A 12,016-nucleotide genomic window follows, 5' to 3' on the forward strand; every position below is an offset into this window, starting at 1 on the left:
TTGCTTTCTTATATGTGCCTTGACTGTGGGGCTGCAGCAACTGAGTAAATCCCTTGCTTGAGCCAGCGACCTTGGGTCCAAACTGGTGAGCTCTGCTCAAACCAGATGAGCCCGCGTTCAAGCTGGCGACCTCAGGGTCTCGAATCTGGGTCCACTGCATCCCAGTCCGACGCTCTATCCACTGCACCACCGCCTGGTCAGGCGGCTCTGAGTTTCATAGGCTCTTTCTTAATGTATGACAGTGTGGGATGGGACCAAGATAGCCCAGTGCTGTGGCTGACAAGGATGCATACATGGTTTCCTGTTCATCGTCAGAGTTGAAATACCTTTAGGGTGAAACAGACCTGGGCCCCAATCCCAGCTCTGCCACTCCTGCAGCACGGGACAAAGCCAATGGCTTCTCGGTGTTGTTATGAGGAATAAATAAGGGGAAGGACCGGGCACAAGCTGCCCATCATCAATTTCCTTCTGCCCTGACCTCCCTTTCCCATCTTAACTACCAGTGTTGCACATGGCTGCAGAGCCAGGGTTCCAGGAGTGGAGCTCTGCTCTCGGAGATGTCTGCAGGTCCGGACGACCAGAGCTCCTGGCTCCCTGGCTCCCGAGCCTAGCCCGCGGCCCTTCCTGAGATGTCTCTCATCTTCAGAATGTACCAATTTTCACTTCCCTGTGCCTTGGGCTTTCTCGCCCTTGGCATTGCTGGGATTTGGGAGACTGGGAAATTTTTGTTAGGGGGCTGTCCTGTGCATTGTAGGATGTTTAGCAACATCTCTGACTTTGTTTACTACATGCCAGCAGCACCCTTCCCCACCCCATCTTGACACCCATCAACATCTCTAGGTATTGCCACTTGTTCCCTGGGGGCCAAAACTGCCTCCAGATGAGAGTTCTTGTTGTAACTCACCAGAATCAGACATTTTGGCTTAGGAATATTGCCTTTTGTGGGAGTGTTTTTAGGCTATGTGGAGAGAAGGAAACGGTGTGTGCTGAGCATCTAGTATGTGTTAGGCTCTATGCTATGTTCTTTCCCCTGTTACCTCTCATTTAATCCTATCTTGAAGGAAAGCTACTACCTCATTTACAGAGGAGGAAATTAGGGCTAAGGCCTGAGGTCACAGAGCCAGTTGGTGGTTTACCTTCGGGTGCTCGGGTCTCTGACTCCTCGTTTCTGCCTCCTCCCCACCGCACTCCGGAGAGAGGAATGTGCCAGGCTTTCGCTTCCTTTGCTGCTTTGGTTCCACTGGCTCCCCACACCCTGAAGATCCATCCTGGAGTTGGGGAAACAACTGGCAGAAGGGGGCACAGCAGCTGTGTCCTTCGTACCCGTCAGAGAATGGGAGAGGGAGCTTCCCTGCCCCGATCGTGGAGCTGTGCTGGAACAGTCTCGTGTGTGTGTGTGTGTGTGTGTGTGTGTCCCCGTTAACCGTGTCTGCAGCCTGGCCTACCCAAGCGGAAGCTGTGCTGAGACACTCTGCAAGGTTTTCCATCAGCCTTACAAATTGGTCATTATGATTGTCTTGAAATGGAAGTAGGTACAAGTCGCTAGTAGGGCCTGTTCCTTTGCAAGAAGATGGCTTCACAATGAGCCATCGTCAAAGCAGCGAGCATAGAAGATTAGACATAATGGTTTATTTTCCTTCCAATATATGTTGATTTAGGTGTGTAGGCTGGTGGATGGAGCTGGAAGAAACTTCCGAAGGAGAAGTGGGACTTGAGTCTGTGTACTGCATGGACTTAGAGCAATAGCGCCTATTTGTTTGGGGGCTGTGGACCCCTTCTACAAAATCTGTTGAGAGCTTAATGGCCTTCTCCCTAGAAAAAGTCACATGGACAGTTTCAAGGTGTTGATAGACACTCTTAGGGAACCATAAGGTCAGATGATGGACAGGGAGTGATGTATTTCTTGGTGTCTGAAAAAGGAGGCTTTCTGATTTGTTAATGTGTTTGGGTAGTCTAGAAAAATGTTCAAATAGCTTTTTTTAGCCAAAGAAAGAGAGAGAGAGGAAGGGAGAGAGAAGAATCACTCTTAGTTGCATCACTTTAGTTGTTCGTTGATTGCTTTCTCATATGTGCCTTGACGGGGGGGGGGGGGGGGGGGGGGGCTACGGCAGACCAAGTGACCCCTTGCTCAAGCCAGCGACCTTTGGGCTCAAACCAGTGACCATGAGATCACTTCACTGATTCCTTGCTCAAGCCTGTGCTCAAGTTGGATGAGCCTGTGCTCAAACCTGCGACCTTGGGCTTTCAAACCTGGGGTCTCAGCATTCCAGGTCGACGCCCTATCCACATTGCACCACCACTGGTCAGGAAAAATGGTCACATAGCTTGACCCAGTCATTGCACTGCTGGGAATTTGTCTCAAGAAACTAACCTGCATGTGAAACAAGGTTTATGCAGAGTCAGTGAAATGTTATTCAGATGTCTGCTGTGTCTTGCTCTGAGAGCTGCCGTAACAGGCTCAGACCCCTGCCATGTGCACATCAGTAGGAGCGACAGCCCTTCTTACGGACTTGTGTGGCCCAATTAGTAGCCACTAGCTATGTGACTATTTAAATCTAAAGTATAATTAAACATTCAGTTCTTTAGTATGTTAACCATAATTTAAATATTCAGTAGGCCTTGTAGCTAGTGGCTGCTGTGTTAGCGCAGATACACAACATTTCCGTTATTGGGGGAGTTCTGTGGGACATTCCCTTCCCCAAAATCCACGCTGAGTCTGGGAGGTGCGCGTTTTCATGGCCTCCTCTGAGCTCTGGGTTGCTCTCGTACAGCTCAGCACTGTATCACAGTGACCCTGAATCAAAACTTGGCACCCCTTCCCAAAATAAAGACCCATTCCACTACGTATTTGTGAGGGGCGACCCGTCAGAGTGGCGTTCAACTGGGTCTTTTCCTCTCTCACTTTATCGACTCTTTGTTTCTTTTTTCTCTTCCTCCCTGCCCCTCACTTTTGCCCCAGTACCACCTCATTTTGGAGTGACACAGACGTCTCTCTTGTCTCCTCTTCTGAAGCCTGGGTGCCAGGTGACAGCCAGGTTCTGGAGAGCACCCCCTTCACACCCAGGCTCTCACAGGCATTTTCCAAGCAGAAACATTCTGTGCAGTTACACGGTGTTTGCTTAGTTACATCTGTAGCAAAACCTTCGAAATGATCCCAATGTGCACTGATAGGGGATGAGTTAAAGTAAATGTTGGTGCATTACCTGTTAATATTACGTAGTCCAAAAAATGATGTTTGCAAATAATTTCTAAAAGTGTATAGAAGTATTTAAGTGAGGAAGGCACAATTTAGCAGTATTATTTCAACCTTATTAAAATACTCAGGGAAAAGGACGGCGCGGAAATGCCGTCTCTGTGTGTTCATTGGTAGTAGGATCATGGTGATTTTTGTTTTCTTTATTCTTTTACCTTCTATTTTAAATTTTCTGTGATCAACATATATTTACTTTTATAATCAGAGAAAAACACCATTGACGTAAGAATCAAAGGGAGGGCTGGTGGTGTTTTGCATCTTAAAGCACAGACAGGCCTGTTTTGAAATTCCTGGTGTCTTGTTTTACCAAGGGTCCGGGACCTGCAGGCCGCGTTAGACGACATCTTCGCCCTGCGCCAGCAGCTAGAGCGGGGCGTGCTCACTTACCAGAGTTTGAGGAAGATGCTGGAGGAGCAGATCAGCGACATTCAGAGGCGGGAAGGTACATGGCGCTCTTGTATGTGTTTGCCTTTGGTTTTTCCACTCGGAGGGCCTTTGCTGGACTTGACGCAAGTCCTAAACTCCAGGAGGACACGAGGCGCCCTCAGGGTTTCGTCTGGGGATTCCTGCGTGCGCTGACGGTGCCCGTGCCAGTTCTCCCAGCCTGTTGTCTGGCGCTGGCCTTCAGAGGAGAAGGCCAGCACACTGTATTGTTTCCGCAGAGGTCACTGGGGGACTGCTGCCCGCTGCCTCTGCTCTGTTCTCTATGTGCATTAGATGCTGCCAGCTCCAGGTTAACCTCGTAACTTCACCGTCCCCTTCCTCTGGGAAGCAGCCCTCGTTGTCCAGACGTCTGGCCTCTGCCTTCCACAGAGCCTTGTGCAGAGCCCGGGCGACAGACACGGGGGTGTGTGGCAATGCTGCTTCGTATCGAAGCACTGTTTTTCGTGTTGTCACGGCCACAGCGGTCCATTTAGGGAGGGCTGCAAGATGAGGGTCCCGTTCTCGCATTTGCCCCCTCCCTTCCTGGAACCTGAGTCCCTGAGAGGCTTGGTTGAAGTCTTTCCTTTTTGTGTCTCTAGCCTGGTGCCCATGGTAAAAATCGGTAACAGTGGTTGGCTTGACATTTTTTTTTTTTGTATTTTTCAGACGTGAGAAGCTGTGGGGGTGGGGATGGACAGACAGACTCCTGCATGCACCGTATCAGGATCCACCCGCATGCCCACCAGGGGGCGATGCTCTGCCCATCTGGGGCGATGCTCTGCTGCAATCTGAGCCATTCTAGTGCCTGAGGTGGAGGCCATGGAGCTATTCTCAGCGCCTGGGGCCAGCCAACTTTGCTTTAATGGAGCCTTGGCTGTGGGAGGGGAAGAGAGATAAAGAGAAAGGAGAGGGGGGAAGGGTGCAGAAGCTGATGGGCACTTCTCCTGTGTGCCCTGACTGGGAATCGAACTCGCGACTTACACACGCCGAGCTGACGCTCTACCACTGAGTCAGTCATCCAGCCAGGGTGGCTTGACATTTCTTGAGCAACCGCTATGTACAAGGCACAGTGCCAGGCACTTAACTTCTCATCCCTGATCCTGATAGTTATCCCATTATGTAGAGCAGTTACTGACTTCACGTGACAGAGAAGGAAACTGAGGCTCGGGTATAGGTGGCGGTGAGGCTGGTTTACGCAGCGGTGAGCCAGGACACCCTCCTTGGAAGTGCAGCTCTCTCTGGTGTGTTAGGTGTGTCAGCTCTTAGCGGTGGGTGTTAGATGAGGTCTGTCTGTGGCTGTGCCTCTCAATTAGCCTGCGCCTCCCCAGCGCCTTCCCTCTCATTAGGATGTGACCTCTGCTGCCGGGGAAGCGGACCCTTGTGCAGGTGACCAGATTCTGTCATACCTGAGATCTAGCAGGCCGTTTCCACACTTGGTGTGCTCGCTGCCTCAGATCTGGGGCCTGGGGCCAGTAAAAAATACATCAGGCACTTATCTCCCTGGAGTTCTACCCTAGAAGGTCACATCTAATTTTCCTCTGTTCTCACCTAAACAGAATCACTCCCTCATTTAAACTGAAATCACCATTTTCTTGTGTCACTCAGAATGGTCTCCAGGCACAACACTTGATATGCAAATTGTGGTTCAGAATTGGCTGCAGCGAAAGCTTACACAGCCCCGATGAAACCCTACCTTGAGATACCAGCCTGCAGAGAAAGAAGGGGGAATTACTTTGCTCTGCAGGTTGGACCCCTGTGCGGACTTCTGCCCCTGCAGCCCCCACCACTCCCCAATTCAAACTTCCTGAGATAGCGTGCGCTGAGGTGGGACCAGGAAGGATCTAGTTCTGATTTTCTTTCTTCCTCCCACCCCCTTTCTTTTGGCAGCAGAAACATTTTCATTCTACAGTGATCAGACATCTTATCTGAGTATTTGCCTTGAAGAGCACCATCGGTTTCAAGTGGAGCAGTTTTCTCAAGAAGAACTTAAGGAAAAGGTATTGGCCTGCTCCTTTCAGTGCTTTGTGAGCTGTTTGCTGTCTCTTGGGTTCCTGATCAGAGGTGTAAGTCTCAGCCCCTTTACTCTTTGCTTCCCTGTTCTCCCTGCTTGTCATTGCTCCTCTGCGTGTTGTCTGGAGTGCCCTCCCCGTGTCTGATCCACACCGTCTCATGCTCGCTCCCTCTCCTCTAGGACACCCCCCCACCCCTCACAGAGAGTCAGCCCTTTCCCCGCCCCTCCGGTCGGTCGCCCCTCTTCCCACACTGGTCCCGGGGACTCCCTCCTCATGCGGGCCTGCAGCTGTCTGGGTGCTCATCTGCGAACATCTCAGTGACTGTGTCTACTTATTTCTGATGTCCCAGTACCTGCTGCATGTCGTGGGAGTTAATAGATGCTTTTGAAGGAATAAACGTTCAGGTTTGATCTTCTTTAAAACTGAAAAGGTTTTTCAATCTGTTGATTGTTGGTGTGGTTAGAATGGTTTAGTATTTCAAGGTTCAAAGAGCCATTGATGAGAACAGGAAGTGTGAGCTCCGAGAGGATCATCATGCATGTATGACAGACTCCGTTTCTGTCGTGGAATCATTTGCATCTGACAGTGAACAGAGACGGGAGGCGGGGGTTGCAGTGTGGCGTGTGGGGGTTGCTGTCGTAGGCCGGTGTGCGCGGGGCAAGGGTCGCAGGGCAGGAGAGTTCACTCGTGGGGTTGGGGAGTGCTCACCTGATCAGAGAAAGGTCAGCAGAAGGGAGGCCCCAAGCGGATTTCGAAGGATGAATAAGAGTTTGCTGGGATGAGGGCTTTCTTAGCAGAGGCAGAGAGAATAGCTGGTGTAAGGTACAGAAGTAAGAAATAGAAAGGAGAATTAGAAGAGGTTCGGGGTTTGGAAGGAGGAAAGCAAGGAGCATTGAGGCATTGAATTTCGAAGGTAAAGAAAGTGGGGATGGTAACACTGCTGCTAGCACCCACTGTGGCCACGGAAAGGCAGGGAGTCGTTGACTTAGTTGGCACTTAGTATTGATAGGATCAGAATGTCTTGCATTTCCTGCTGTAACCTTGAGGGTCAGATTCCATTTGTGTCCATGATTTGGTGTATTCTGGACACCTTCTATGGGTAGTCTGGGTGGGATTTCCCACTTTATTTGAGGGGCTAATGATTACCATGTTAAGAGATCTTTGGAAAATGACCGGTCATTAGGATTTGAAACTTGCTGGGAACAGAGGTATGTCTGCCCAATTGCTATGTATCTGGCCTACCAAGACCTGAACATTAGGGAGGAGCACTGGGCCGGAAGTCCCTGGTCTCAGCTCTGGGCCTGGCTGTGCCTCTCTGGAGTCAGCACCCTGTCTCACGTGGCTGGGCCCTGTGGCTGTTTTATCCCATTTAATTCCCAGGACACCCCCAGTGGTGGGGTCTTGGGCAGCGAAATTCTTTGTATCTCAGGCTCTTCATTGTAAAATGGGGATAGTCATCCTAGCCTATCCACCTCCTCAAGGTTTTTGTAAGGAATGAGTGTCTAAAGCTTGTGGGAGTATTTTAGTAGCTGTAAATTGCTTTGTAATTGAAGACTTATTATCACTGACATTGCTAGATCAGTGTGCAAGGAAGGCAATGCTGTAACAACATAAGGCTCTGACAGCCTCAGAAACTCCAATCTCGGGCATCTTCCTCCCGAGGGTCTCAAGTACAAGACAGAGCTAGGATTAGCTGTCCTTAGACTGTGCCAGGGACTTGAGTGCACTGTGACCATGTTTATCTCACAGTGCCCAGTGCACAGATGAACCTGGAGGCTTAGCCCAGGCAGGGCCCCTTCGCCCCGCAGCGGTGGCCCTGAGAGGAGACTGCAGGCGTGCCAGTGCCCTTTCCACTGTTCCCAGTGAGGACCGGGACAGGCTGCCTGCTTCTCCGCTGCTGTGAGGCTGAAAGGTCTGTGCCCGGCTGTGTGGCCGTGGGAGCTGCAGTCTGCTTATGGGTACCCAGCCCTCTGTGTGCTCCTACCTCCCAGGTGGCTGACCTCATACAGCTAGTGAAGGACCTGTATACAGACAACCAGCACCTGAAGAAAACCATCTTTGATCTCTCCTGCTTGGGTCTCCAGCAGGATGACAGACTTGAGTCAACGCAACCAATGGAGGTAAGAAGAAACATTCCTGTTGTCGTGTGCTCATTACCAAAGAAATAACAGCCCCCTACAAATTTCCCAAGATGGTATCTGCCCTGGGGAACCTCTATTGCATTTCCTTAGCTGTTGGTGAGGTTTTGGGGACCTCTTAGGTCAGCAGGTCTGTCTGCAGGCTTCCTCAAGTTTGGGTGGTATCCGCATGGACACACTTGATATGTTGTGATGCTTTTGACCCCACGTCCAGCCCTGGGATCTGTGCTGCGGATGGCACAGCCGCGAGATTGGTGTGGTCTCAGAGGGATCTGGAGAGTTGCTAGGTCACCCAGATAATTTGGGGAGTGTAGGTGCAGCATTAGTGAATTCATTGTCATTGAAAAAGAAACGAGTAAACAATTTTCATTTACTTTTTGTACCAGTCCTCTGAGTTGAGTGCATCTTCCCACTTATGGCGTCTGGATTTCTGGATTTGGCTGGTGTGTGTTGTTCCTTCACACACATGCCCGGGGGTGCCTGCACCGTGCTGTGTGCAGAGGACATTCAGGGTCCCATCAGTCTGCACGTCCAGGTCCGTGGCTGTGGGAGTTTTCTACAGGTGCATTGAGAAGTTCACAGGGCCTTGAGAAGCTAAGTCACAGTCTCTTTCTAGTTCGTGGGCCTGTGTACTGAGCGCGAGAGGCGCATTCTGATGGTTCCACCCCAGAGAAGGACCAGGGAAGTCTTACCCTGATGACTCTGGTCTCGGCTCACTTTGTGATGTGTCGTCTTCGACAGTCTTTGTTCTCGGCCCGGACTGTCCAGTAGGAGGACCCTGAAGTCGGGAGGAGGGGTTTGTCATGTCCTCTCTTTAGCCCTTAACTTGGCCTGACTCTCCCACTCGAAGAATCTTGTTCCCTGCACCTGTTAGCCTTCTTCAGCGACTGGGACCCTTCCCCCAGGAGACGCAGGCGGGCCTGTTTGTACCTGGGTCCCCTGGGATCTTCTCGGTTAGCGTTGTCTTGACCCCAGCCTGGCGTGCCGGGTACATGGAAGTCTCATTGCCACGTTGGGTCTGGGGAAGCGTTTGTCAGCTTTAGGCTGTCTCCTCCCACCTTCTGAGTGCGAAATGCTCGAAGGTATTTATGCTGCGCTCCAGCCATCTGCTGTCTTTGCGAGAGGGAATATTACTGGTCTAAGCCTCCGGGCCTCCAGATAATTTTGAAAACCAAGAATATCTGCAGTCCATTTGGGGAGAAATGAGTCTCTTGGCTTCTTTTCTCCAAGGCAGCGTTTTAATAAGCAGCTCATTCTTCACTTACTTCATTTGAGTCATAAACGACAAGTTTGTTTGTTCATTTGCCCTTTGAAAAAAATCTGTTAAATGTCTCATTGTGTCCTTTGTAGAACAGAGGCTTCTTCCTCTTCCCACTCTGAGTTCTTAATACCAGCCGATTCAGATCGTGTCGTTTGTCAGATTGCGCTTCAGTTTGATGTTCCTTATGAACAGCCTGTCCTTTGTAGCACCCCCCCCCCCCAGTGGGACAGGCTGACCCTGGGAGGGCTGATGTACCCACAGCAACACTGAGTCGAGGGAGGAGAAGTTGTTGGGGGTAAGGGTAAGATGGCAAGGAGGGGCAGCTGCCAGTCCCTGGGAGCACGTGCACTTCGAGGGAACAGAGACAGGATGTGCTTGTCGTCCACGGCCTCTTCTGAGCAGCGGGGCTCACGGAGGGGAGGCTGGGCGCAGTTCCTGCTCTCTGGGAGCCTGTAAATCAGAGAAGGAGAAAAACAAAAGCAAATACATTTTGTGTGTTAAAAATTCAGTATCTTTCCTCCAACATTTAAGTAACCTACAGCAGTGGTCCCCAACCCCCAGGCCATGGACCGGTACCGGTCCGTGGGCCATTTGGTACCGGTCCACAGAGAAAGAATAAATAACTTACATTATTTCCATTTTATTTATATTTAAGTCTAAACAATGTTTTATTTTTAAAAAATGACCAGATTCCCTCTGTTACATCCGTCTAAGACTCACTCTTGAAGCTTGTCTCGGTCACGTGATACATTTATCCATTCCACCCTAAAGGCCGGTCCGTGAAAATATTTTCTGACATTAAACTGGTCCGTGGCCCAAAAAAGATTGAGGACCACTGACCTACAGGATTACCTAATACTTGGAAAATAGAGAAAAGAAATTATCCATAGTCTTGTCACTTGAAGACACTCACAGTTAACTAACATTTTGGAATATTTCCTTCTCTGTTTATGCATATGAACACGTGCATGCCCACAGCACATAGTTACACTTTATCTTTCTGTGTTTTCCAGTGGCTGTTATGTTGTAGCATCTTAATCCATCCAATGGATGTACTGAAATTTATCCAGCCGCCTCACTGTTGTTGAACATGGAGATTGATTCCAGTGATTCACTAGTTTAAATTTAAGTGCTGAGTGTCTTTGGACTCAAATATTTTTCTGGGCTTAGGATTTTGTTCCCTTAGACTGTATTTCCAGATATGTAGTTACTCTGTCAAAAGTGTGAATAGATGTAGGTATGAAACAGGCATGTCATTTGTTTTTACATACCGTCCTCCTCCAGCTTTTAATTTGACCTAAGGGTGTCAGTATGTCATAGCGGGAGGCCCTAGATGACAGTGTGTCGGGTGGATCTTCAGAACGGCCCCGTGTGCACTTGCCACGCTGCGGCAACGCCGCCTGCTCCCTGCTGGGGGCAGCTGCTCTCAGAACCAGCCAAACAAACAGAAGACCGAGAGCAGGTATTCTTTTGTTTTACAGTGCATTTAAAATCTCTCCTGAGGTTGCCTCTATTTCCTTATCTTTATTTACTGACTATTTGTGTATTATAGAAAAATGTGGTTGAGAATTGACATGTAGGAATGTTTGAGCAGACTGTAGTCAGGGTAGTGTCACACTTAGTTTCTGCTGTTGACATTCCCACCTGCCCATCATCACTCCAGCTTATCTTTTTGATAAATTTTAATGGATACAGACTTCAGTACACTTCTACCTAAGTACTTCAACATGCTTATATTTAATATGTTTTATAGTTATATTTTAAAGTTAAATTTGGACACAATGAAAAGAAGAAATTGTAAATCTACATTTGCTATGTTTTACAAATGTCTGTACCTGTGTAACCCAAATACCTATCAAGATCATATCCTGGTCCTGGCTGGGTGCCTCAGTGGGTAGAGTGTTGTCCTGACGCACCTAGGTCAACAGTTCCATCCACAGTCTGAGCACATATGAGAAGCAGCCAAACACCGAGTTGATGGTTTTCTCTCTCTCTCTATCTCAAATCGATAGGGAAAAAAGAAAAAAACCATGTCCTTTCTAGTCAGTTCCTACCCTCGTTCCTGGCCTCTTTTCTAATTTTATTATGCCACGGATTGGTTTTACCTCTGTTGGACCTTTACATAAATGGAATCATAAAAGATGTTTTCTTGTGTGTAATGCCTTTTTCACTCTAACTTAATGCTTTTGGGGTTTATTCATGTTCTGTGAATCAGCAGTTCTTTTTTATTGCTCAGTAGTATTTTAGTGTATGAATGTATTACAGCGTGCTTATTCACTCTCTATTGATCGACATTTGGGTTGTTTCCAGTTTTTGGAAATTATGATAAAAGCTGATATGAATATTGATATGCAAATCTTTATGTGGACATGTTTTTAGTTCTCTTGATGAATACGGAGGAGTGGAAGTCCTGGGTCATAGGGCTGTTAGTTGTATAATACTGCAAGGGTTTTGTCCATAGTGGTTTAACATTCTATACTCTCACTAACAAGTTTAATAGTCCTGGTTTATCCATATCACTAAGAAAATTTTAATAATGGAAGGAAGCCAATAGCGGGAAAGGGTTTCTTACCTATATTTAGAGACTTTTATGCCTTAATAAGTATACTTATGCACGTTTAGCCTGTTCATTGCTTGGTAGTTGGTATATTAAGATCAGAATTGTGGTCATCGATCCTGTGTGATCCTCATTGCAGATTTGGATGTGGACAGGTTTAATATATTCTGATTCTGGGATGTTTTCTAGTAGAAAATGACTTTTCTGATGTCAGTTTGCTGTGGTTTGTTTTCCATCTTCCAAAACAAGGGTTTCTTCTGAATAGAGGGTCAGAAAAATTTAAGTTGGTCTGGGAGAATTATGGGAGTGATTGGCTAAATGTAGAAATTCATAGAGTAGAGCTGTGGCGATAGAACCCTAGAGGGCTCATGT

General features: G+C 48.4%; 1 protein-coding gene across 5 annotated transcripts in view; it reads left to right on the top strand.

Moving 5' to 3' along the window:
* The window catches only part of CDK5RAP2 (CDK5 regulatory subunit associated protein 2), a 181,706-nt gene that overhangs the window by 91,661 nt on the left and 78,029 nt on the right, over positions 1 to 12,016 (top strand). For 2 of the 5 annotated variants that reach the window (XM_066256376.1, XM_066256378.1), the window contains exons 16-18: positions 3,565 to 3,695; positions 5,564 to 5,673; positions 7,680 to 7,808. In XM_066256376.1, the coding sequence (XP_066112473.1) occupies positions 3,565 to 3,695; positions 5,564 to 5,673; positions 7,680 to 7,808 (370 nt within the window). The remainder of the gene's footprint in view (positions 1 to 3,564; positions 3,696 to 5,563; positions 5,674 to 7,679; positions 7,809 to 12,016) is intronic. The other 3 variants (XM_066256377.1, XM_066256379.1, XM_066256380.1) reach the window with 2 other exon arrangements.

This window comes from Saccopteryx bilineata, chromosome 2, assembly GCF_036850765.1.
Source record: "Saccopteryx bilineata isolate mSacBil1 chromosome 2, mSacBil1_pri_phased_curated, whole genome shotgun sequence".
Classification (NCBI taxonomy): domain Eukaryota; kingdom Metazoa; phylum Chordata; class Mammalia; order Chiroptera; family Emballonuridae; genus Saccopteryx; species Saccopteryx bilineata.